General features: G+C 45.3%; 3 protein-coding genes across 10 annotated transcripts in view; 2 read left to right on the top strand and 1 right to left on the bottom strand.

Moving 5' to 3' along the window:
* Positions 1-781: 781 nt before the first annotated feature.
* Positions 782-1636, top strand: LOC107210669 (cytochrome b-c1 complex subunit 8). Its single transcript, XM_015641734.1, has 2 exons — positions 782-1033; positions 1403-1636. The coding sequence occupies exons 1-2, from the start codon at positions 880-882 to the stop codon at positions 1495-1497; spliced, it is 249 nt and encodes an 82-aa protein (XP_015497220.1). The 5' UTR covers positions 782-879; the 3' UTR covers positions 1498-1636.
* A 94-nt stretch (positions 1637-1730) lies between these two features.
* Positions 1731-26932, bottom strand: part of AFF4 (AF4/FMR2 family member 4) — a 52742-nt gene continuing 27540 nt past the window's right edge. Inside the window, exons 6-24 of one of the 8 annotated variants that reach the window (XR_004499301.1) lie at positions 26713-26761; positions 26133-26153; positions 25540-25594; positions 24527-24564; positions 23998-24160; positions 22614-23531; positions 20437-20525; positions 18726-18963; positions 17636-17733; positions 17073-17136; positions 16805-16941; positions 16333-16404; positions 15582-15675; positions 14844-14887; positions 13828-14048; positions 8049-8115; positions 5471-6479; positions 4009-4102; positions 1731-1893 (exon numbers count right to left, since the gene is read on the bottom strand). Coding sequence is in view for 5 of the 8 variants with exons in the window: in XM_015641724.3 (XP_015497210.1) it covers positions 13160-13278; positions 13828-14048; positions 14844-14887; positions 15582-15675; positions 16333-16404; positions 16805-16941; positions 17073-17136; positions 17636-17733; positions 18726-18963; positions 20437-20525; positions 22614-23531; positions 23998-24160; positions 24527-24564; positions 25540-25594; positions 26133-26153; positions 26713-26761 (2420 nt within the window). In the remaining 3 variants the exon portion in view is untranslated. Of the gene's footprint in view, positions 1894-3699; positions 5146-5470; positions 6480-7663; positions 8116-8275; positions 13279-13827; positions 14049-14843; positions 14888-15581; positions 15676-16332; positions 16405-16804; positions 16942-17072; positions 17137-17635; positions 17734-18725; positions 18964-20436; positions 20526-22613; positions 23532-23997; positions 24161-24526; positions 24565-25539; positions 25595-26132; positions 26154-26712; positions 26762-26932 lie in introns of those variants that run through there. The other 7 variants (XR_004499302.1, XR_004499303.1, XM_033517603.1 and 4 more) reach the window with 7 other exon arrangements.
* On the top strand, positions 5757-7659 carry LEAP2 (liver enriched antimicrobial peptide 2). Its single transcript, XM_015641735.3, has 3 exons — positions 5757-5865; positions 6278-6417; positions 7395-7659. The coding sequence occupies exons 1-3, from the start codon at positions 5809-5811 to the stop codon at positions 7429-7431; spliced, it is 234 nt and encodes a 77-aa protein (XP_015497221.1). The 5' UTR covers positions 5757-5808; the 3' UTR covers positions 7432-7659.

The raw sequence follows: 26932 nt of genomic DNA, 5'->3' as shown, positions 1-26932 counted from the left end.
AATAATTTTAATAGCTTCTAATAATTTCAATTATATGGAAGTTGATTTATTATATTATAGTAATTTTAATAATTATCCATTAATGTGGAAGCTGATATTAAAATTCTAATATATTCTAATTATAATTGAAATAATGTTGAAGATCTCAAATATATTCTATAATACTTTAAATAAGTTTGATGTCAAATATAGTCTATAATTCGAATAACATGGAATATATCTAATATAGTCTAATAATTATAATAGACTCTATCAATCATTCCAGTAATACCAAAGATCTCTAATATAGTTTCATAGTAATTTCAATTATGTAGTAGACGTCTCATACGTTCTAATAATAATTCCACTATTTACGATGCTCATTGCGGGGGTGGGCGTGGATATTTAACCTTTAAAAGCCTTTTCCAGCGCAAACTATTCCATAATTCCACGGTTTTCTGCTTCAGACGCTCCCGCTGTTCATGGGAACTCCCAAATCGCCACTAAAGTGGGTTTTTTCCCTCACGGCATTATTTATTTTTAATCGGAACGCCACAATCGCCACACTAAAGTGATTTTTTTAATCCGTTATTTATTTTTGGCGGGTTTTCCCGCCCCCCCACTCCCCTCATGGCGCAGGTGCCCCCCCCTCAGGGCAAGGCCCGTTTATAGCGCACATCATTTATCACAAATCGTGTTCCCAAATGTGCGCTCACATCGCGCTTTAGCAGAATCGTGATTTATCACACACCTATCTCACCGCCTCCACCGTTCGTTACGAGCGGAAAGCGCGGCTCGCGCTGCCCCGGAAGGGAAGGCGTCGCCGAGGCAGTTCCGGGGCGGGCGGCGGCCATTGCGCGGTGACCATCCGCCGTGACCGACCGAGGGGACACCGCGGCCATGGGAAAGCACTTTGGGAACCTGGCACGGGTGCGCCATGTCATCACCTACAGCCTGTCGCCCTTCGAGCAGCGCGCCTTCCCCAATGTCGTGTCCCATGGCGTCCCCAACGTGGGCCGTCGCTTCACCTCCCAGGTGTTGAAGGTGGTGCCCCGTGAGTATAGGAGGGATTCCCTCTTCTTTGTACCTCCTTTGTAGTGTAAATGTGGGGAGAGGGAGCATGGGGGCGGGGGGTGTGGGATGTTGTTTTGTCGCAGGAGGTAGGTGCTGTGCGCGGTGCAGTGTCGGTGTCCCCATATTGTGAAATCCCCTTATTCCAGTGTCTCCTCCCTGCAGTGTCCTTCGAGAGGTGTCCCCTCACTGTATTTATTGTGAATGCCCCCTTAGTGCAGTGTCCCCTCACTGCATTATCCCCTTAGAACACTGTTCCCTCTTTCCGCTGTCCCTGCATGGAGTGTCCCTTTCTAGCAGTGTCCCCTCACTGCGGTGTCCCCTGACTGTGCCTGTCCTCTGTCCCTGCCAGCCCTGGCCATCGCTTACCTCATTTATTCCTGGGGGACGCAGGAGTTCGAGCGGCTCAAGAGGAAGAACCCGGCTGACTACAACCACGAGCAGTGACCAGAACACCACCAGTGACCACGAGCAGTGACCTCGTGGCTCCCGAGCTCCCTGGGGACCTGCTGTGCTTGTTCCCATGGTCGGAGGGGATTAACAGGGAGATAAGCCTTGGCTAATAAAGTGTAACTTTGCCCCATGATTCCGTGTGAAATCTGTGTCTTGAGCTGTTTGAGGTGAGGAGCATCAAATCCCTTGTCTGGTTCTCTCTGTACAGGCAGATAATCAGGCTGAAGTTCCATGTTCTCGGATGTTTTTATCTTAGAGCACTTCCAGCCTTTGTAATTCCTTCTTTGAAATATTCCTCAATATTAAGTGCAGCAAGGGCTGGTTTGACATTGTTCCTTGTCCCTTTATTTTTCCCATCACCGGCTGCTGCTTGTCCTCCAGCCTTGAGATCTGTGAAAAACAAACACTCTGTGGTTTGGTATTGATTAAAGCTGGATGGGCTGGCTGGTGGCTTGGGATTTGGGATGGACCCTGACCTCTGGCCAGAGGCTCGCTCTTCACGGGAGCCCTGGGCAGAAGATGAAGGGGAACAGGTACAGGCTGCACCAGGAGAGGTTTCATCTCTGTGTAACAAAGGAATTTTTCCCAGTGAGAACAATCAGTCCCTGGAACAGCCTGGGGCTTTCAGGAGGTGACTGGACGGGGTGCCAGGTAACCTCCTCTGGGCTCCCTTCCCACAAACACCTGCACCAGCTGATCTGCCAAGGTCCCTTCCAACCTGGGCTGTTCTCTGATCCTGTGATTCTAATTACCTAGTTATACTAATGTTAATTGGGTGATTAACTACACTCTGATATCTGATTAGAGTAAGAGGCTGCATTAGAACCTTCTTGAAAACTGCTGGGAGAAGCAAGTCTATTTAATGCCTGAAGATGATTAAAAAATCAGCTGCTGGTAATAAAGTTGCTTAAATATGTGACAAATTCAGCCGCTGTCTCTGAGTGTAGAAACACCTTCACTGTTGGAAGCTCAGAACACCTGACTGGTTCCTTTATCCTAATTTTTTCCTCCCAGTGCTCCACTGACTGTCTCCAGCTCCCGCCCCATGCAGAGCAACACGTCGGTGTTCCTGCTATGCTATTCCTGTAGCTGTCCTGGGAGTTTATCTTATCTGCAGGGCAGAAATGACGTTTCCCTCTGTTTCCCTGTGTGCTCAGGGCTAGGCTGTCAGGAAGACAATGATGCTCAGGCTCTCACTTCAGGAAGCTGGAGCAATGCAATTTTTATAGCTCACTGCTGGAGTATTTTGGGGCTCACTCAGAGCACGTGAGACTGAGCTCAGCCTCTTGTGTCTCCTCCAAGCACAGCCTGAGGTTGGCAGAAGTAGCAATAAAATCAGTCAGCCAGTGCTCCCAAGTTGTGCCAAAAATATTCTGTGCTTAACTGCATTTTGGGTCACTGGTACTTTCTAGGCAGCTTAAGCAAGTAGGGAGCAGCAAACTGGCTGCTGTGGCTGTGAGGTCGCAGAGGTGCATAGAGGCAGATTTATCCCAGAAGAGACCTCAAAGCTCATCCCATTCCACCCCTGCCATGAGCAGGGATACCTTCCACTATCCCAGGTGGCTCCAAGCCCTGTCCAGCCTGGCCTTGGACACTACCAGGCATCCAGGGGCAGCCACAGCTTCTCTGGGAAACCACAGGGCCTCACAGGAACAATTCCTTCCCAATATCCCATCTAGCCCTGCCCTCTGGCAGTGCAAAGCCATTCCGCCTTGTCTGTCACTGTGTGCCTGTACAAAAGTACAGGTGTTCCATTCAGAACGTGGGGTCCTGCTCACGGTGCCTCTGGGAGCCGCAGGGCTGGGTGGCCTCAGTGACAGCCCCTGTGCCTCGGCAGCTCTGGCACCGAGTGTGCTCCCAGCAGCTCTGCCCAGGGTTCTCAGGAGGTCCCTGCTGCTGCCCGCAGACGGCTGAACCGTGCCTGGCCCGGGGGCCAGACTAACGCAAACAGAGGGGCAGCGGCACCGCGGGCACGCGCCGGCCCGGGGCAGGGTCAGCACGGAGGGACAGGCTCAGTGCCAGAGGGCAGGGGCAGCACGGAGCTGCTCCACCAGCTGCTGCTGCTACCTGCCCTGCCATCCCAAACCTTCCCAGCCAACCTCCACCTCGGATGCAGGCCCCATTCCCAGCTGGGATGGCTCCTGCCGGACCTGTGGCACTGGGATTGATCCATGGGCATTTCAGAATCTGAACAAGGTGCTTGAAAAGTTTTCACTCATTTATTTGGTTTCTCCTTTGGGCAATTATTAGAAATTGAGCAACATTCTGTGTTTCTTTGCTCACATCTCTGCTGTGGCATCTTACTAGCCTGCAGGAATTGTGGGCATGGAAAGGATCAGCTCAGTTACACTCTTTTTTCCCCCAGTTCCTTGTACAGAGCAGTTTGCTGCCTGACAGGGATAGTCTCATGCTATTAGTGACCCAGAAGGACAGCCAACAATTCTGATATATCATCACAAAGTACCAGCCTTCCCCAGCCAGAAAGGCTGAGACAGGACGACTTACAGAGGGCTCTGCTGCTCTTCCAAATCCTGTGCTTCATGGAAAAAGTCAGGGCTCCTGCTGCTGCCTTGGTCTCCTTTTTGTTCTACACTAGTGCCTGATGGAAACAGCAGAAATTACAACTCAGATGCATGAAAAGGAAGGACTCTGTGGGAAAAGCAATTGAAAAATTTCCAGCCAAATACAAACTTTTTAAGTTCAGCTACTTGTCTGCCATGATTCGCTGTCCCATTTCCTTCCCTTAAGATGAAAGAAGGTGAAATTACGAAAGTTTTGCTTCCTCCTCCCAGAGAAGCAAAACAAATAGGGCAGAGGAAGGTGTGTAAGAACCATCCTAGGATGGAAATGATCAAATAGTGATTGTAGACTGTGCTGGGAAGGTTTTTCTTTTGATCACAGTGAAATTTGGGCTAAGGACTAATCATCTGACATCACAGCATTATCTTAATCTAAGTCACTTGCCCTCCACGCTGGCACTTGTGCCTTCATATTAAGCAATCAGAGAAATGGAGCCTGTGAGATCCAGATCTGTATTTACAATTTAGCTAAAACACAGTTCATTACACACTTGTTACTTTATGAAGTATTTACTTGAATTAAAAGTGTGTTCCAAAACCCGCACACAATGACACAAGTTGGGATTCTCTGTGTCACTCTGCAATCTCACATGTCTTGACCTGACAGATATGGGGCATGTGGGACAGATGTGGGAGCCAGGCAGAAGCACAGCATGGTTTGGGTTGGAAAGGCCCTTAAAACTCCTGCAGTTTCCCCAGCCTTCACCAGCCCAGGTTGCTCCAAGCCCCATCCAACAGGATCCACACGATCCCACAGGTGAGGAGCACAAGACACAAACACTGGGACAAGCACAAGCGTGTGAGCAGAGGGGAGGGGAGGGGAGAGGCACCAGCTCTGCTCACACTTTTCTCTGCTGCTGCAATCTCACCCCACAATGGAAAAACTGAAGCTTCCTCTCAATGACAAAGAGCCCCTTCCACCCCCATGGGCGCTGCTGCCACTTCTGGAAGCCTGGTGGTGAATGACACAGCTTGGGGGCAGAGATGGCTCATCCAGAGAAACCACAGTCTGCACATGGAGCTCCTCAGCTCCAGACAAGCCCTGGGCAGCCTCTTCCATTATCTGCAGAGAGATGATTATCTTTGACACCTTTGGATTCCTGGGGGAAGAGCTCTGTGAGTTATCACATATTTTACATTCCCAAACCCAGCTGGAAAGTGTTACACCTGCTTTTTGAGCACTGTGTGCCTGGAAATAAAGGTTAAGCAACTTCCTTACGGTTCTTTCATGTACCAAGAGTGAGAAACAAATCAAAAGCACAATTCTCTACTCCAAATCAGCTTTGCAAGACAACCCTTACCCTGGTTGGCTAACTCAGAGCTACAGAAGTTAAATTAGGCTTTTGATCTTGCAATAATAATTAGGCCACCCCCCCCCTTTTGCTTACAAATAAACCATGGAGTTCTGGTAACATCTTAGGTGGGCTTTAAAAAAAGGAACAGTTGGCACAAGGGGTCAGCACAACTGACCAGACAAAGTACAAGTGGAAGGGGAGTAAATCATTAGCTTGAGATAGGCCTTGAACCAGATCACTGCAGCACATGTAGACTTAGCAATTCCCTCTTGCTCCAAAGTGAACTTTGGTCCTGTAATAACTGGCAGCTGATGGAATGATAAGAGAATGAAGTCTATAAAAATGTAGCTGAAAGCCTGGGAAGTCCTGACTGGAGCTCTTTGTGCCTCCTCTGCCCACAGCTGCTCCAAGTGACAGCTCCCGCTGGGAAGATGCACTGGTGGAAAGTGATGGCAGCCCTTCTGCTCTGCTCACTGCTGCTCAGCCAGGTAAAGTGAGATCATACTGAAATAAATATTTAAAGGGCTAACTCAAAGGACAGGCAGTCCATAAAAGCTCTTATGATTTGGATGGACAACTGGTAGGAGTTAAGAGGTGACAGCAGGGCTTTTCAGAGGATTCAGCATCATAAAAATGTGGAGTTACTGCCTAATGAATACGGGGCTACTCTGAGCCATGGCTCAGCCATTCATTCTGCCTTCACTCCCAAGGAGATTAAAACCATCATTAATTTTGGTAGACATTTCTTTGGGGTTGGGCTGCAAGCAGTGCTTTACCCAGAGGGTAAAACCAGAAAGATCTCAAGCGCTTCACTCAAAATGAAGACCGTTGACCTCAGCAGCAGAAGAGGGACGTGCTGCAGCTGCCACGAGTCCTGACGGTCACCCTGCTCTGTTCCAGACCCACGGCATGTCCCTGGCCCTGGGCCAGCCCCGCAGTCCCCGGCAGCGGAGGATGACTCCCTTCTGGAGAGGAGTGTCCCTGAGACCCATCGGAGCCTCGTGCAGGGACAACAGCGAGTGCCTCACCATGCTCTGCAGGTAACCACACTCAGCGTCGTGCACTTCCCACCTGGCCTCATCCAAACCGCAGCCAGAGCTCACTTTGTGCATAAAAAAAGATACCAGGAATAGGGATGGGGCAACGGACTCAGACTCTTTAGTAAGCAGAGCAAACAGAGCAGAGTCCAGGTCTCCCAAGTGCCAGACCTGGTCCTTTCACTGCAACCCCAAATAACCTGGCTGGGCAAAGAGAACAGAGGGTCCAGACAGCATTTAGCCAACTTACAGACCTTCCCATTAATGCTTCCTTTTAAAAGAATTTTTTTTTTTTCCTTTTAAAAGAAAAATTTTCTTTAATGAAAAGTGAAAAAACCTGTATTAATATCTTAATATTAAATATTAATAATTACTCTAAATTAATCACTTTAAGGTGATTATTTAAGCTCATAGTTTAAAAAGCAACTATAACATCAAAAGCTATTTAGTTCTCATTAGGCATGAGCAAATTGTTCAACTACATATAAATTGATTAGTTAAAATCATTACTTAATGACTGAAACACGATTTTGTATGGCACCTGTTATAGGCATACACTAGCACTCAGAGACAGCATAGAAAATAGTCATTTTCTACTATATGTAATAGCAGTAATGGTTAAATATATACTATTATTGATGAATGTAGTATATCCTATTATTAATGAAATTGTTATAAATAAGCTTATATAATAAATATATAAAATATATTTTATATTATAAATTATAAATATATAGTTATATGATGATATAAGATATATAATTATAATATAGTTATACAATTATATAATAAATTATTAGGATAAGTAAACAGAAGAGGGTGGTTGGGCTGCTATGTTATGTTTGGAATTCTGATGGAAATCAAAGACCAACAAATGACTCAAGACTGAGGGGAACACAGTGTGCCTGATGCAGCACTGCTGGTACCTGGCAGGGGCAGCCCCAGCTCTCGGTGCCTCATGATGGTTTCTTTTCCCCCAGGAAAAATCGCTGCCTCCTCTCCACAGCCTCAGCATGAGCTGGCACCAAGCACAGCCTGCACTGTTACTGCTGACCATGCTCCACGCACTTGGGATGTATTTATTGACTGCTCAGGAGCTGGAAGGGCTTCGAGCAATCAGGATATTTAATATTTCTGTCACATGTGCTGATAAAAGGACTTCAAGGAGCTCCAGAGCATCTCCTCCCACAGCCACGCCTCAGGAGGCCTCTGGCCAAGCTCAATAAAGGGGCTCTGCATCTCCTCCTCGTTTGGTTTTTTTGTAATGCTTTCTATTATTTATTTGAAGGTGTGAATTAAAATATATATTCAGCAAAGCAGCTTGGTTTTCCTTGTATCTTGAGCAAAGTGGACGGTGAGCACAGAGCTGGGGCTCAGTTCCAGCCAGACTCTGGACATTTATCCTTCCCCTGGCAAGAGCATAAAGTAGATCAGGCCCCATCTCCTCCCAATCCAGCTCTTATCAGTCCTCAGATAAAGGCCTGTTGGAAAGAGGGAGCCAAACTGATAATACTGATAGCGATTCCAATATCCCAAATATATTCAGCGATAAGTGCAATGAGAACTATTTACTTTTAATTTCTTCTAATCAAATTTACTTAAATACATGTCCTAGACTGACTTTTGCCACTGACCTTATCTCCTGTCTTAAAATGAATTGATCGAAACGCTGTTTTGATGTGTTGGATATCGACTTGGAAGCTGAAAGACAAAAAAAAAACATCAACAAGTCTGGACACACACACTGGATGCTACTTTTCTTTTGTTTCACAGAGCAATAGGATTAAGGAATGAAAATTCTGCCTAAAAATGAACTTCCAGGAAGGAGAAGGCCCCACAAAACAGATACAAGCACAGGGGGTTGGAAGTTTAATACAGAAAATCTATTTGATATTTATTAAACTTAGTTTCTCCAGTTACAGTTTTGCATTGTACAAAGCATTTTAATGACACAGTAGTTAAAAAGATCTTTACAAATTGAAATGTGATACCCTTTTCTCCAAATATTTTAATTGCCATAAATTTGTTTAAAAATACACATTAAACGCATGTTTCAGACACTAAACTTTCTATAATCTCAATACCACAAAATACATAGAATATACTATACAGATGTGGAAAAAATCTAGTTAGTATATAATACTTTGCTCACCATTAACAGCTTTATTACGTGAAATGCACATACTGACTTAGAAATCCTAATTTTGAGCCCCAAAGTACCCTTTGAAATTTCAAATGTATTGCAACAAATAAAATCACAGTTTGTTTCTTTTTTTTTTTCTGGTTTTGGTTGAAGACAGATGCCCAAATCTTTTGATAGAAAACAAAATGTAACACATGGACTTGTCATGTACAAAGCATAAAACAGAGACATCCCATTAGTTACTAATAGTACCTTTCTGTAGGATTAATCAGGGCTTCATTTATAAGTGACAGGTTAAAAGTTACCTCCCCTCCCCAGCCCTCCCCCAAAAGAAAAACCCCTTCTTCACCAAATAATAATTTCAAATAAGATAAAGGATTTTTAATAAATATATAAGCACTTTATCCTCCATATACAAAATTTTTTTAAAACAATTTAAAAGGGGGACCAGATACAAATGTCAGGAACTGTGCTTGGGAAGTCATGCCTGGTCCTCAGAGTAGAGTTTGGGATGCGGAATGCCAAGGCAGCGCCGGGAGCCGCGTCCCGGGACAGGGGGAGAGACAGGAGCCAGGGAACTCAGCTCCCAGGGGGAACTCAGCTCCCAGGGGGAACTCAGCTCCCAGGGGGAACTCAGCTCCCAGGGGGAACTCAGCTCCCAGGGGGAACTCAGCTCCCAGGGGAAGCACGGCCACAGCAGGAGCCCGGCTCCCTGGAGCTGCCACAGCAGCTGGAGCCGCTCCCAAGGGGATGCAGGGGCTGCCCCAGCCCTCCAACCCTCACCACCATTCCCACGGACACCTCCTGCCTGGAAATCCTGGAATTGCTCTGGATCTGGGGGAGCTCTGGCTCCTCTCTGTCCTTCAGGATGGCCAGCACTGACCTCATTGCTCGGGACCAGGGGTTTTCCAGAACACTGACACATCAGAGGGAGAAGTTTCAACCCTGACCCAAGGATTTGTCGGGAAGGTAAGAAATTTGGAAGTTGTTTACTCCCCAATGGGTAATTCAAACTTGACTTGCTCAGGCCCTTGTGGATCTGCCTCAATGGAAACACTGCAGTGACAGCAAAGATCTGTTCAGAAAATGACATTAAATACAGCAAAGGTAGTTTCTCTTTCCAGCAGTTTGCCTTCTGGGCAAACCCCATAATTCTCTGCCTACGGCTTTATTTTACTTGCCCCAGGCAAGTGCTACATCATTCCCATAAATTCTGACTCTCTGTGTGTTGGGGCCATTCATAAATACATTTCAGGGCGTTTTTTTGTTACCACAGCAATCAAGCCTCAGCAATCTAAAGGAATATACATTGCACTCCTGGATAATATGCAATATTTATCACCAATAAGATGGTGACTCAGCACTCAATAAATAATATATCAATATAGTCAGTTGCACCATAATCTAAAAACAAGTATAACATATACTTTGGACAGACTGAGTCATATATATATACATATATATTAAAAGACACATACAATACAAATTGCATACTGCCATCGAAGCCAAGGAGAGCCGTCCGTCTGCTCTGCTTTATGGCTGAGATTCAAATCAAAACAAAACTCTTGGGCTGGTTTACTCTGGTGTCCTGAAGATTTGTTTGGAATTAGAAATGGTTTGCACCTTTATCACCTGGAACCTGCAAGTCTGAGAGCAAAGTCAAACAGCACAGATAGCTGAGCAAGCCTAGTCTGATTGAGCCATTTTTAAGATTCACCAACGGGGGCCATGATCAGCAAGGGAATTAAAATCACAGAGTTGATATGTATTGATACATATTCCCTGTCCAGGGAATCATTTGGGAAGCCAGGATTGGGGAGTCCTTCCTTAGCCACTCCTGTGACCTGCACTCCCCCTGTGGTGCTGGGAGCTGCCAAGGACAGGGACAGAGCCCTCCTACCTTGGCAGAGGGATGGAAGCCTAGGATGCATTTGCTTTTTATTTTTTTTTAATATTTTTTTTTGGCTATAAAATCTCATCAAGTACTGAACTTTCCTCTTGGAAACAAGGGTCAGTCCCAAATGAAGATATGCTTTTGGAATTGTGAGGTTTGATCTGACCTGTTTGCACCAGCCCCAGCTGCACGAGGCATTTCCTATCCATCCCCCGCACGGACACGCCACCTGGGCCAGCGCTCCAGAGGATATCCCACCATGGAGCTCAGCCTTCAGCTGGGACACTTCCAACCAGCTCAGCTCCACATTTTGCAAAAAAAAAAAAAACCCTTCTGGTTGTTTGAAGCCAATTTCTAAGATCCACTGCTCTAGGGATAAGCGATGCGTTTTCAAGAGGCCGATTTCGCGTGACACCCAAAGGTATTTGTGGGACTCTAGTTAAGGAAAAAAAATTCCCCGAGATGACACCATTCCTGCTGACAGCAATGGTGACTGTGCACAAAGGAGCAAGCCAAGAACAGCCACGCTGGCTAGTGCAGCACTACACACAAACCCACCCACGAATGCAACTTCTACCAAGGGATTTCTCAGCGTCAGAGGTGTGCGAGGCACTTCAGAGGAGGAAAGGAAACACAGCTGACAGTGTCCCATGCCCACGGCGGGGAGTTTGAGGGTACAGAGTTCTGTCTCCAACAGCAAAGACTAACAGAAAGGTGACCTTGCACAGTGATTCCATAAAAAGGATGCTCCGACAGACCTGAAGAGTCGAGTCAGGGAGAGCCCAGGTCTGTTCCCCGTTTATCAATCCGGACGTAGCAAAGCTTTTCTGGAAGTACAAAACACGCTGGGACGCAAAGGAAGCTCTACGAAGATGCAGCTACCTTGTAGTAGGTTACTAATTTGCAAAACTTCTAAACTCTTAAAGCCCATAGGACATACTGCAGTACTAAGGAGCGTAGAATTCTATTCCTTCTCTCGAGGTTGCCGTGATTTTGGCACTTAACTACACCTACACAAAAAATTTAGTGCAATAATTTTCCTGAACATGCACGTTCATATCTGGTACAGAATAAAGGGTTCAATGGGAGAGAAAACAAAGCAGCATTCCACAATCTCACTCCAAAGGATTCAGAGTTGGACTCTGGGGAAGGAGACCACCACGATGAGTCAGTTTGTGTGACGGACACCGGGACTTTGAAAAAGGAAATGGAATTTTACCCAAGTACTGCAGAAGACCACTGCATACAGTATACCTGGTCCTGCTGTAAAACATCTTGTAAACAGTTCATAAAATCTTCATCTAAAAGTAAGGCATAAGGCACACCAGACATGTTGGGGGCACTAAGCAATACTGAAAGCAGTAGCATTTGAAACCTTTAACTCAGACAAGCACCTCACGTGGAAAGGTACTTTGGTTTGCACTCGGAGAGGGGCCACCTGCAGCTCCACCAACCCTCCGTGGCTCCCAGCAGCCCCTCGGGAGCGGACGTGACATGAACGGGACCTTCATTAGCACGGGGTAAAGCCAAGTTTGCCATCATCCTGCACAGAACAGAACGGTGCTTCCTGCAGGAGCAGCTCTGCTCCCACCCCACGGTGGCTGCTGTGCTGCCAGCCTGTAGTGTCCATCACCCAGCAGACCCTAAGAGGACAAAATGGACCTAGAGTTCTACTAAAGATTCCTGGTTTCTCAGTCAATGGAAAAGATGCAAATGACGGTTCTGGTAGGAATTGAACTACTCTTGGTTTGGAACCACCGAGTTCCCCCCATTTTGTAACTGTCAAAAAGTGACAAGCACGGAAACAAAAGGTATTTGAAATGAAGAGATGCAAAAAAGCACGAGATTGTCCTTTTCCAAAGCCTTTCCTGTTTGCATCGCACCCATCGGACCAAAGGTCACTCCTACACCATTGCCTGGACGTTACATTAAATGCAAATTACTGTAATGTTTTGTGATTGTTATAGTGTTAATCGATGGCTTGAAGCTGCCTTGGAAACAATCCAAGGCAGATCCAGCTAAATATTTTTCCATATAAATTTCTTTATAATTCATTTAAATGAAGTATCTCAATACGTAGAAGAATATCTGGAACTTTTCTATTTAGTACAAATTCTGCAATAATAAATCTGTAGTTGTCATTTATTAGTTGACTCATTAGGTATGAGAAGTATGGTGTCCCTACTCGTTAGAACCTATCAACCCTAGTTCCTTTTACAGGCTCTACCACCACAAGACATTACAGAGTAACAAAGCTCACAAAGTACTTAAATAAAGTGTCTAGGTTTAATTTCTAAGTACTCAAAAGGGGAAATTTAGGGAAGAAGAAATAGCTAAAACCAGCCCCAAATGAGGCTTTTCAAAATTAAAATTAAAAAATTAAAATAAATAGGATTTAAACTGACTATTCATGTGTTGTGTGACTGGAATCCCAATGATCTATCCATGACAGATCAGCAAAACTACAACTTTCATGTAGCAAATTTTCAAATATTTAAATAACTTAAACCGGGAATACTGGAGAAGTCCATGAACCAGCTGATTTGGGGTTTAACACAAAACACAAATGAGGATGGGAGACATGGGAAAGCATTCCTTGCTCTTAGTGTCAACTAAGCAATGTGTTATGGCAGTCTTCCTTATTGACATGACACAGTGTTGTGGAGAGGAGTCAGAGGCAGCTGAAGAATGGGCGGGGCTGGGGCTCCTCACTTGGCGTCCAGGCGCAGCCAGTGCAGGCCCTGCCGGGTGTAACGCACCAGCTCCGTCATGATGCTCGTGTTAAACACCAGGGGCCCCATCACCTTGTCCAGTTCAGCAAAGAACTCTAAAACAGCACAAACACATGTTAAAGGAGCACATCTGGTAGCCACATGCCAGCCTAGTTCCCAGCATGAACCGCTGGGATGGAGAGAAAGGGAGTGAGGGGAGGTGGGGGAATGGGGGCAGTCAGGGAGAAAGGTCCTTCCTAATCCATTTCTTCACTCTTCTGCACAAGGCTGCTTGGAAACAACTAAGCCATTGCTTAACCTCTTGGTTTTCCTCTAAAACTTGTATTTCACTAGTTGAAAATAATTAAACTACTGTCAAACCTCCTTAAGAAGTTTTCACTAAAGAATTCCAGAAAGGGAAATGCACCGAGTTTCCTCTTCCTACCCTGAACATTTTACAGGAAACACAACCAAGATTTTTATGTCACAACTCCACCACCACCTCGACAACCACAACAGCCAGCCTGGGGTATCCCTGCAACCCAAGGCATCACTTTCCCCCTGATTTTGCAGAGGTTCAGCACCCAAGGCACCATCAACAAAACCAAACCCGGCAGTGTCCCAGCCCCCTCTGGAGCTTTCAGTCCCCCTGAGGCAGCCCTTACCTTTCTGTTCTCTCGAGAGCTGTTCTGCTTGTTCCCAGATTTCAGTGGCATAGAGGAAGTTGGAGGTGACCTGGACGTAGCTGGCAGCCATCTGATGGATGCGCTGCGGGATCGTCACCGAGGACCCGCTCCCTGAAGGGTTGGCTGCCCCGGAAGAGTAATTTCCTGAATTCCCTGGAGACAGCTTTGGAGAGACTGGAGATGGCATCCCGACAGGTTTGCTGCTCACCCAGACAGGATGGAATAGGAAAGGCAGAAATGCATCAGCTTTAGAAACATCATGCTCTGGGATGTCCCCTAAGATCCCTCTGCCCAGGGTGTGGGACGGGAAAATACTCCCACTTTACACACCAAAAATCAGGATTTGCCCTACAACAAATGAAAATATCGAGCTGGGAATGGCTGAGGATCATCCAACAATTATTTATAGCTTACAAAACCTAATTACCAAACCTGAGCATCTCTTAACTCAATAAAATCTTAAATTCGTTGTTTAAATGAACTTTTAAAGAGTAAGAACAAAAAATTTACAGCTACCTGGTGACTCCAATGCCAGAATATTACATTATGTAACATTACTGCAGATAACACCATGGAAATCTGAACTGCCCTCCCCTTAAACTCATTGAATAATTTATCAAAGGTCCATTATTGGGTTTAAAAGAGCAGAAGTAATTGCCAATCTATGGAACAGAGAATCCTGCAAGTGCTTGTAACCTCTGGCCTTGCAGCACTAATAAAGCTCTTGTTTGGGGGGAGAAGCATTAAATTGGATACCAAAACTCCCTGGGATAAAGGACTTGTGGGTTGGTGGCACACTGCCCCTTTTTTAGCCTGACAACCTGTGCAGAGCTGCAGCACCTCCCTCCCCATGATAACTACACAAAAAATGGATCAAAATCCACACTCTTCAAATAATCACCCCAAAAGCTGCTCCCTGAGCCCCCCTGGCACACAGGAAATGTAGAAAACGTCCTGTAAGATGAGAAATAGAGCTAACAGCTTTTAGCACTCACCTTCCCATACCAGGTGACGGTGCTTGAGAATTATTGTAGCAATTCTGCGTGGGGAAAAAAGACACATTTCACCTGATTTGTGTTCGTACTTTCACTAGTTACATTTTATCTGGTAATTCAATTAGTTCTTTTAAACCAGTGTTGGTTTTTTTTTGTAGTTGTACTTTCAAGTAATGTACTCAATATCAGAGTAAACTGAAATTTAGGGAAATATCCTTTTTTACTGATGGCTAAAACACAAATCAAGGAGTTATTTCATCAAAACAAAGAAGTATTAGAGTAGTCCATTGTCCCTTATGGGAACATTTTAGTTTTTTCAACCCTTTAATAGAAAGAATCTGTTATCACTGGCATTGAACAATTAAAGACACCCCAAATCTGAGAGATTGGGTATGTGATGAGCCTTTTCAGCATTGAGACTGGAAGTTTCAGAATCAGGTGCACAGAAATTTACATCAATTCATGGGCAATTTACTTGAATCCAGCCAACATCCCATTGCAAACAACCTTGAAGCCTACTACATTTATTACAGAAGATCAAATTAACAGAGACTTGTCATGCCAGGACCAGCAGAGTTATTGTTATTAAAGTTCTGCCCAGCTTTACTACACCTTCAAGTCCAGTTCTAAAGAGGTGTTCACATGCAGCAGTCTGAAACTGGATTTGGGAACTTTAAGTGATGTAGAGCTTCCATACCATTAGGTTTTAATGTTCTAAGAAAATACAGATGCAATTACCTTCAGATGTTCAGTCAGAGTTTTTGAGTATTTCAATGCACTTTCCTTTTTCAGTTTGAAAAGCCTCAGGTACAGCAGAGCTTGGCATCGAAGGCTGCCCAAAGACAGGACAAATCAGTCACAATTAAAGTCAGGCTTATCTCAACTCAGTGCATGTCAAAAACCTAAGTAGCTGTGGCCTTGATGTTCTCCCTGCCAGCTCAGCTCTCAAGCTGTAACTCAACCAGAAAATCCACAACCACCTTGAAATTCTGAAGGGAGCTGGAACAGCTCCATGTGCCCCAAGCTGGAACTGAAACTCTCCATGATGCTGCTGGGCTTGGGAGACACCAGGGACTTCCTAGATAAGGGCTTCATTTATTGTTCCTGTGCCAGGACACCCTGAGCCCTGCCAGGGCCTTCCCTTTGCTCTCCCCTGAACCAAAGGCTTCTGCTCCTCTACACTTTCTGCAGCCACTCCCTCAGTCTCAGGGCTCCTGGAGTCCCCACAGCCAGTCCAAGTGGGATTTATTCCTGGCTCAGTGCTCCAGAGGCACCTTCTGCTGTCACTTCAATGTTTCAAGGCCTTGGCCCTTGCTGGTGACATGCCCATTTTCAGTAATCAGACACAGATTCATTTTTGTGTACAGCCAAGTGGAAATCTCCTGTGCTTGGTCCAGAAACACCCAAGAGCTCAGTGTAAAACAGCATTTTGTGTAGATTACAGGTGTGAGATGCACGAGGGTGCAGCAGGAAGCCCCAGCACACTCACCAAAGCACTGCCAGCCTTTTGTCCGCAGCCGTCGCATCCGGGGCCAAGTAATTCTTCAGTTTCATAGTGTATCTGCAGAGAAAGGCAGCAAATCAGCCCCAGAACAAAAACTACTTCCATTTATCACTCACAAAACACTCATGTTCTCATGAATTTCCAGTTTCAGCTGTCTCCACTGTTTTAGGAACATCTCTCAGCCCCAAATAAAGCATTGACTCAGCAGTAACCAGAATAACTCTGCTCCTTGTGGGTCACTCATTGTAGAGGGACTTGAAGGGACTTGGGGACCACCTCACCCTCCCTGGAAATGCTTTAAACCCCAGCAACTGGAATGAAATGGTCACAGCTCCAGTGTTACTGGGATTGACAACAGATCTCAAAAGCTGGGGGCAAAACCTCTGTCCACCTCAAAGCTCTGATTCCCAGAACTCCCCCCACCCACCTGCCCCTGCAGGAGCTCTGCAAAGCTTACTTGATTAATTCCACAGTTTCTGAATACATAGGGAACGGGGACTTGGATTCCTGAGCATTTTTCTCCAATGCATTCCCACACTCAATGAAGGACACGACAGCATCCAGGTAGTACACGGCCTTCTCGAACCTGTCCGACTGTGGGGAGGGAGAACAACTCAACAACCAGAGAAATGCAAGGAAATCCCAGCACAGAAGGGCAGGAGGGTGGCAAAGGCAGCAAAGAAACCCCAGGGCACACACTGGGTGGGCACTGGAGAGCCACTCACCAAAGCATCTGCGTTATGTTTCAGCTTCTTGGCTTCCTGCAAATAGTGATCAGCTGAGTAAGTCCTGCAAGAGAGGAGGACACGGATTTAGGGACTGGAGCCACCCATGGCCTTTTGGAGCTGTTTAATATTGCCACATTTCAGGGCTTTTTCTGTTCTAACTCAAGCTACACTATGCTAGAACTGTTTAATGGAATCTGTTAAATTAGTTAACTACTATGATAATTTTGTTAAAAGAAGTTTCAAATAATTCCAACAGTATTTCAAGCAAGTTCTTAAGCAGTAAATTATTTTACATTTGGTGCAAACATGACTTCACCTGCAAAGTGAATTTAAAGAAGTGCTTTCAAAGCAAGCTGGCATCTGAATTGGCCCAATTGAAACCTCAAGTCTACACAAGATGGTGAAATATTTGTTTTATTTTCTTTTCAAGGTATTTTCTTTGACAAAGACCTTGTGTTTAACATCTTTTGTGGAGCAAAACACCAACTCCCCTCTGTGTGGAGCTGCCTGTACTTGAGATCCAGAGTCCCCCAGAAGGAAAGGGAATTTTCTGTCCTTACCTATCATCAAAAACAAGCTTTGCTCTCCTCGACTTCACACTTTCCGTGGCCTGAGCAGAGGCAGGAGGGCAGCTGGAGGAATTGTTCAGGACCTTCTCCTGGAAGGGAAATCCATGCCATGAGTACAAGAAGAGCATTTGTTGTATAAATTCCCCCATTCTAGCCAGGAAGGACAGTCTGCAGTGGGAATAACTCAGCTCCCAGGGTGCTCCCACAGGGCTGGGGCTGCTCACTGCAGAGGGGAGGGTGCAGCCAAGGCTCTCCAGATACACCCAGGGTGAGGAAATCCCTCCCTCCATCTCACCTGTCACTCTTTCTAAATCCTGTTTTTCTACTCTAACAGAGATGAGGAGGATTTTGAGGATTTCTATCAACAACACTCTCTCTGAATGCTGCTGCCTTGAAAAACCCACACAGGACTAGTTACTCCTCTGAGAAAGACATGAGTAAGCACACCTGAAGTATAAAATAACAAACATATCACAAATTAACAGCTGGCTTGGGGATATTTATATTTTTAAATTCCATCACATCAATCTTCCCAACCTAAATCTCTTACAAACCATTTTCTGCACCATCTCCATGACTATGTTTTCTCCCCTCCAACCAAAAAGGGCTCTATAAATTGCTGAGCTGGAGTTGAAATTATCTTTCTACAATGTCATAAAATGAGAGCCAGAGCTTCCTATCCCAGCACTGAGCACAGACTGAGCTCCTGCTGTCCTTTGAAACCAGGACAAGCTCTGTATCTGCTCTGAGGAGCCAGGAGCAGCCTCCCAGCTCCATTTCCAGTGTGCAGACAGCTTTCTAGTGATCTTGTGAACCACTCAAACAATGAACAGGCAGCAGCAGGGGATGACTAAACCCATTCCTCTATTAACACAGGAATTTGGCAGGGTAAGCATTCAGATTCCATGATCTCTCCAAGTTGTCCTCTCATTTATGGCCTTCCAAGGCACTTGAGCTCTGACAGGAAACAATGCACATCTCAAACTAATGATGTTTTAAACTGAGCTGGAAATGGCTGCTTAGATCAAATTAAAAAAAAAAAAAATAAATACGAGAGGCAGGGACAGAAGCAGCCCTTTACCTTGGCTTCCTTGGCACTGCTGGACCCCTTCCCCTCTGTCTTCTTCTGCTTGGAAGAGGAATTGCTCTTGCTGCTACTGCTGCTGTCCTTGCCTGGGTTGCTGCTGGATTTTAGGGATGAGGACTGACTGACTGTTCTCTTCCTGGAGCCATGTTCCTGCTTGGAATCCTTCTGCAGGGCTGGGGCAGCAGGGGAGGGCAGCAAATCCTTCTCTTTAACAGCACTTGGCTTTGAAGACCTGGAAAAAAAGGAACAAATTCAGGGTTTGAGTTTCTTGCCTTAACAAACAAAACCAAAACCAACAAAAACAACCCCAAAAAAACAAACACACAAATCTTAAACTAAACACTTTTTCCCCCCCCAAAATTTTTCCTGTCAGACCCAGCTTTGCAGAAAAGCAGAATAATCCTCTCAGTGACTAGGTGTCTCCAAAGCCAGATTGAACTTGTTTTCACCATTTTATTTGTTCTGACCTGAAAACACAGGCAAAACCAGACAAGTTCTAACCATAAAACCACACCCTTGCACCAGCTCTGCACAAAAACCACCCCAAACCCTCCCAATTTCAGCAGTGGGAGCCAATGCCAGCGCCAGGCTGTCTGTGCACACCAGCCAGCCAACAGCTCCAGGGAAAGATGCTCCAGATAAACCTCTGGAACCCAGGGAATGGGAAACTTCCCCAGCACAGCCTTTCAGGACACTCTCACCTGGCTGCTGAGGGATGCTGTTGGCTATTCCTGCCTTCCCACCATTATTATTTCTACACATTATTTCTAGAAAATCATAGTTTCATTTAATTAATTGTCCTTCAGAGAACTGCACTGGCATTCAAGCAAACACCAGAAAAAAGATCAAGTATCAGGTAAAAAAATCAACCCAGAAATGCATCCATTCATTCTACAGCTGTTCCCTAACAAACAGTAAGACACTGTTTAATTCAGAAGGGACAAACAGAAGTTTTAGCATCCAAACTTGCTGCAGCTTCTCCCATCTTTGCAATTTGGCAATTACTCACTGGACAGAATATTTTCCATGACACAATTATACCAGTTTTCAGTCGCTTGAACTGAAACAGAAGTTTCAAAATGCAGTGGAAAAAAACTTAATCTCTCCTGTGGATTAACACTGACCAAGAAATCAACCAAATAAAGGCATAACAGGTGTTGCAAAGAGCATGGGGAATCCAGAAATAACACATGAAACAATGGTGCTGATCTGCTAATTCTCTATTACTTTGCTTTGGTATCACTCACATTTTTCTTGCACTATCAAATCAAAGAGCTGGAAAGTTAAATCCATGGACTTAAAGCTCAATGCCATCAGCTTCCCAAAGAAAGCCAGTTCAGTTTAAAACTTACCAGACAGAGAATTACCAGATGGGGTTAATTTAGAAGCACAGATTTTGATTTCTAGACCAAACCCAAACCCCACTGTGTATCAGAGAAAACCAGGAAGGAAATATTCCCTTCACAGGAGGGGTCACTTCACTTTGTTAGGAGCACAATTGTCCTCAACCAGTGTTTTTGGGGATAAAAATTCATTTCCACCAATTGCTTGTAGAAGTTCTGAAGTAAATTCATTTGAAGGGTAAAAAAAATGAAATTTTACCAATTATTTGAGGAAGACTTGGGGTGGGAGAGAGAAGAGGGGGATGATGAGCACCATCCACGGCCACCCTGACCCTAGTGCAGGGAAGAGCAGAGATACTCACTCCCTACTGCTGGAATTCTTGTGTCCTGAGGGAGCTTTTTCTTCCAGTTTCGTTTTCTTGCTTTCACTGGCTCTGTTTTCATCCTCGTTCTGAGCAAAGCAAATGAGAAAAACATCCAAAGATCCATATTTACACATCACTGAGAGAGGCAGCATTTCACCCTGAGAGACATCATTCAGCAGGTGTTTCACAGCTAAATACAGACCCCAAAACCACAGCTCATCCTCAGCAAATCCTTACCAGACCCTGATACTGGAACAAAATGAAAATCCCAGTCTGGCTACTAAATTGCAACCTGATAAAAGCAGCAACAGCCAAGTTGTTCATTTCATAGATAAATTCTAGCTATGAAATCTCAGGAAAATCTGCCAAAGGCTTTGGCAAGATCAGGAGACAGATTTGATGTTGTGAGGTCTAGAGAGGTGTCTGATGAATGCCAGGAAAGGCTAAAAATCTCATCAGTCTATTAAAATCAGCTCAGAGATGTTGAAAACTAAGCATTTTTATCAATTTAATCCTCAAGTCACAGGGTCTTGGAGGTAAACTTCTAAGATATCTTCACCAAGCACTGGAGGGATCAATACAGTGAATAAGGGGGAAAATGGGGTCTTAGTGAATAAATCATCTAGTAACAAACCCCAAACTGAAGCCCCAAAGGTTTTGGTTTTGTTACTGATGCTGCAACCTGAGAACTGTGAGGAAGGAAACCCAGGAAATGTAGAAAACCAAGTGGTGCCACTTGGGTTTGGAGCACAAACTGAGAACTGAGGGCTGAGGAAAGGGGTCCTGTCCTTGGCTCACACAGATTCCATCCTCTCAGGAAGCATCAGAGTGATCTGACGCTTCACAACATTTAACCACCACCATTTCCTGGGATAAAACCTAAATTTAACTGGTCTCACCAAAGCTTTGTGGCTTGGATGTGAGAGCACAGATCTTTAATACTGTAATTCCAAGTGTGTGGTTAAAGGGAGAAGTGGCCAAAGAGAGAGAAGTCAGGGAATTCAGACCCACTGGAACACGTGAGTGCCTTCCCAGGAACATCAGGAGTTATACAGTAACACCTGCAAAAGTAATTGCTCACTGTACTGGTCAGAGTTACTCCCTCTTTACAAAAGAAGCTCATTTTCTCACCTCATTTCCTCAGCCAGAGAAAACAGGAATCTTAGTTAGTACAGGAGAAATCTGTTTGCAGTTACATGTCAGGGCTCCTGCACGACACTGACTTCAGCAAGTTAACTTTGGTTGCTCAGCAGGGAACTGGTGTGACTGCAATGATCCAGCTCCTCAAATGACTCTGGGAATGATCTCCCAGAGTCCTGGGAGTGCAGATGTCAACAAAGTCTCCAACCCCTGTCACATCCCTTTGACATGGTAAAAGGAAACTTCTGGAGTGACATCCAGAGCAGCACAGGGATTTTGGAATCCCTGCCCCAGGGCCTCAGGGAAACCAGACTCCCTGGATCACTGAGCCTGCTGCAGTCCCAGGCCTGCCCTTTATACAGGGTCCCTGTGCTGAGCCTTCAAAAAGCAGTTTAAAATTACACCAGCATTGACTACTCACATTCCCCCCTCCAAGAGTATCCTTTCTACTCAGTTCCCCCATTGACTCCTGTCCCCCAACCATTCCTGCTTTTTACTCCTTGCTGGAAAGATGAAATGCTTTTGGAAAAGGTTAGGTAATATTATGGAAAGATCCCTCTGCTCACGGGAAAGCAGCACCTGAGATGTTTTCTGCTGCTGCCATGCCCCAGGACCAGTCCTGCCCCATCCCTTATCCTGACAATGAGTAATTCCATGGCTCAGGGAGCTGATCCAGCTGAAAACTGACTTCTGGAGTTTTTTTCCCAGGTGGATTTCCCATTGGATCAGCTGCCTGAGCTGGCCTGCAGAGCACCAGGGGCTGGCTCCAGGGAGGCAGGAGAGGGCTGGATGCACAGAGGATCTGTGACCTCCCTGAGCTCTGGCTCCAGGGCTGACACTCCTCCAGGTGTTTCCACAGGAAAATCCCAGCAGTCTCCTGTAACAGCACAGGGCTGATGCAGGAGCTCCACACAAGGCAGCAAAGAAAGCCCCTCCTGCACAGCTCAGTCCCTACCCTGAGGCATCACCTGGATTCTGGGGTACCCAATGCTCTGAGGGCTGAGAGGACAGGGAAATCTCCCCAGAGTCCTCACCTGTTTGTGTTTCCTTTTGCCTTTTGTGGAGCTCTTGTCCGAGGGCTGTTTCTGGGATTCCCGGGCGTGTTTCTCCGGAGCGCTCTTCTTCTCCGCCTTGGCAGCATCAGCGTCCTTGTAAGGCTTCCCTGGTATCCTGGATAAGAGGCTCAGGTCAATCTTCACAATGAGTGGGTACCTTTCATCAGGATCACTCAGTGGGGACAGAAGCTCTTTCTCTTCCATAGGAGAGAACATTCGTTGCCGAAAAAAGCTGTCATCCTCCTCCATGGAAGATTTAACAGGAGTCCTATTGCTCTCAGAGTATTTGGGTGTTTGTGAGGAAGGAGGCAGACTCTCATTTTCATCTGAATCAGAGGATGAGGTATCTGTTTCGATGAATTCCCTGGATTTCTGGGCAGATTTGCTTGAAGCCTTGTATTTCTTTTTCTCTGTTGTAGGTCGAGGGGAAGACTTGGGCTCCTTCTTTATATTGGGTTTCCTGGAGCCTTTGGTGGCTGCCTTGTGCCTGTTTGAAGGGATATTTGTTGCCATGTCTACTGGGGTTTCACTTTCTATTTTAAGACCCCCTCTGGGCTCTTCCACAGATGTTTTTTCTGCTTTCTTGGGCTGTTTTTTCCCTACAGTCCTCCTCTGAGTCGAGCTGTCGCTCTGGGCAGGTGATTTCTGCCTCCCACGACTGCTCTCCGAGCCCTTCTGGGTGGGTTTGGAATCTCTCCCTGGTGTAGAAGAAATGGAGTCCTTGGATCCACCTTGATCAGTGTACCCACTCCCTGTACCCTGATCCCGTCCCTCTTTCTTGTAGCCTTGGGAAGAAGGGATATTGCTGTCCACGGAAGAAGCTGGTGACACTTTATGGGAATTAACTTTGTTCAACCAGTTATCCAGTTGCCACTTGTTTGTGGGCGGTGGCTCTGGCTAAAAACAAAGTTAAAAGCAGAGTTAGAGAAAATATTTCCCATTTCTTCCACCTTTCCCATGTGGCAGCTGTATGATGCTGCACACCAAAGCATGAAGTACACCCAAAACCCGAGATAAAGAAGTGAAACATAGGCCCAAATAACACAAATTTTTCCTCTGCTACCAACAGGCAATATTTGATGCCATGGTTTTTTAGGGCTCTGATACCATATCTAACTCTGCTCTCCAACAGACATCTGGTGGTAAAAACCACTTCAAATCAATATCAAATGTGGGCTTATCTAGAGAATAAGGATCCATCACAACATCCACCACAGGAAGTGCAGAACAGCCCAGCCTGCCAGAGAGCCCATGTTGGTCCATCTATTTTTTCTTTAGCAATGTGAGATTTTATTGAACTTTTGTGCTGCTAAATGCCAGGATGAGAGCCAAGCTGCTGAAGGGCAGGCCCTGGCAGCCCTACCTCGGGGGATGCACTCTGGGATGGCTCGTTGGCCTCGCTGTCACTGGAGCTGCTCTCGCTCTCTGAGTCGGAGCCGGAGCTGCTCTCGGAGCCGCTGTGGCTGCTCGAGTCATCCCTGGAGTTATCTGCTCCTTCACTGTTGTGCTGGGAAGGCTCAGAATTACTGCAACAGAAAGGAGGGAAACCAAGCATTACCTCAGGCACAAGTACATCCTTCAAATCCTTTCATTAGGAGTAACAAAAAAGTAACGTTTTAATCAACATTCGTGAGAAAATTCAGTCGAAGTGAACACAGCTCAGCCTGGAAACAAACAGGTTTTGGGTGCTGTCCCTTCCCAAAGTGGTCAGTCTCATTTGCAGGAAACACTTAATATTATATTTATTACTATTTAATCACTGATTACATTCTAATCACCTCTTGCTTTAGACTAGCCAAAGGACAAAGATGAATTTTGGAAACGAGACCAAGCCAGGAGTGCTGACTGGGCTGAACATCCCCACTGTGCTGCAATCCCCCAGGAATTCCTACCTTCCAGGTGTGCTCCTTGGCACTGTCTTATCGCAGTCCTGCAATTAAAGAAAAAGAGCATGAAGCTTCTAGAAGCTATTTCAGGCTTGTAAATACAATTAAGTTGCAAAACATCGGTTTAGAGCCTCTAATTTTTTTTTTTAAAAAAATAATTATTTGCAGTAGTTTAAATTGATGTGCATTTCCTTCTACAGAAAGAGCAGTGTTATTTCTCTTGAGTTTTCAGCACAAATCTCTATATTCTGACTCCATTTGTGAGAGTTCCCATTTTTACCACTAATTAATATTCTGTTTCCACCTTTTTTGAATCAGAAGATTCAGCATCTCACAATGATCTTCCAAGATGCCCAGGGTAAATGGAGTTCACCAACTCCAGGTTTTCCACTTGGAGAAAATCAAGTACCAGAACTGGGAACAGAAGAAACCCCAAAGCAGTGGGGGTTACTGGGCAGCACAGACACATATTTTATTTTTATTTAGCATGGTAAGTGCCAGTCTGGTAGAAGCTGCACAAAGTTAATCCTGAAAAGAGTAAAAAAAGAGACTTCTTGATAAAAACAGAGGTGCAGCTGTGCTCCCAGGGACAGATACAGCCCACTGTCACCTCCAAACATCCCAGGGCACCAATGCACACAGATGTTCACACCATGAGCTCTGGAGCTGGGATGGCAGAACACAAAGGGGTTTATCTGCAATTAAAGAGCCATTATATAAGTTTTAAAGTGCACTGCTGTCATGTGATGTTCAGAGAAGGCCCATGTGAAATCAGTTAAGAAAAATTTCTAGATAAAAGCAAACTGTTTCCACAAAACACAACATTTCAATTTGTTTGCACAACATTTTCCCCCAGATTACATTCAGGAATACCTGAGGTTTGTCTGCAAACATTCCATGAGATTTTAGTCTCCCAGATCTGCTGAGCTGCCCAGTTTGCTGCTGGGCCACAGATCCCTGCCCAGGGCTGCCCCATGGATGAGTGCAGTGGATTTGGGGAAGTCATTTAAGGAACGTACCTGCTCTCCATCGCTGTCTTCACTACTGCTAAGTTTTAAGTCATCTTTCAACATACTAAGGGAAAAGGGAGAAAGTGAGACAAGTTTTTCCAAGTACTTGAATGACTTCCAAAGCATTCTGCTAGATTTCAACATGGCACTGTTTATCCCGCAGAGGCTGCGTGGGTGAGAGGCACCAGACACAACTCACACGTTTCATGGCTAAGAATGGTGAGCTGAGTCATTCTTCAGAGAAGAATGAGGATTCAGGTACCTTGGCTCCTGAGTCCATTCTGTTAAATTTAGAAAGGAAATCTGACACAATTTACTGGTGTGGGAGGAGGTAACCTGTGTATGTTCAACTTCATACAATGGGCAAGAATTGTGTTTGAAATGGAGGAAAAAGAGCCAACCCCAGTGGCTGCTTCCTGTCTCGTGGCAGCAGTGCAACTGTCCTAAGCCATCGTTAATTACTATTAATCAAAGCCATAATTACTTCTGGTAGTCACATACACACAGTTTCACATACTGAGAATACATGAGCACAATGAAAACACACAGCAGGGCCTTTGTGATTACTGGAAACATTTGATTATAAAAATAAAACATCTTACTCTGTCTGGTTCGATTCACATCTGCAGAGAGAAAATGAGAAATAATTAGAAGTTTGACTCTCCTGAATTTCACAGTGAGCTGCTCTACTGATGATCTGAACAGGAACATCAACCCCTAGCAGCTCATTCCTCAACTATTGGTCATTGCTATCATTTTACAAATGATGCTAAGGGTTTTAAGGGTTTTCTTCACCAGATCATAATCACTTAAAAAAATATATTTAAAGTTGTATTGTCACAGTAAATATAATTTAAACTTCCTTCTCCTGCATCCCAGCTCAGCAGGTGTCCAATGTCTCCTCCTGTTCTCGGGGGTTCTCCCATTCCCAGCTTTGGCAATAGCACAGTTCCCTCAGCACATCCCCAGAGTGCCTGCTCTTGGGACACAGGGTATTTCTTACTCACTCCAGTGAGCAGTATTTGTTTATTGTCCCAAAAAACCTGCTGGGATATGATCCCCTTTTGTTGCCAGCCAAGGAAAAGGATGCTGTAGTCTCACTCACACTCTACTGAACACTATTTCCTAAATCTCTTAAAATACAACTATTGTTGGTGAAATGTTTGCCCGGCAGCCACTTACGATTTGGATTGATGACCATTGGATGTTTTGGATGAGGGATTGTATCGTTCTAGGAGAAGAAAAGAAGAAAAGCACAGTTGAAAACTCAGGCACAGCAGAAGAATTCACCCCAAAGCTGCCACAAGGATGCAGTGATGGATAAAGCAAGGCCATGTGAGGGGACAGCAGGGAGCAGCACCCAGGTGACACCAGGTACAACCACCCCAGGCTGAGGGAGGGA

This window comes from Parus major, chromosome 13, assembly GCF_001522545.3.
Source record: "Parus major isolate Abel chromosome 13, Parus_major1.1, whole genome shotgun sequence".
Taxonomy (NCBI): domain Eukaryota; kingdom Metazoa; phylum Chordata; class Aves; order Passeriformes; family Paridae; genus Parus; species Parus major.
Note: the sequence above shows the minus strand (reverse complement) of the source record. Positions and strands in the feature narration are given on the sequence as shown.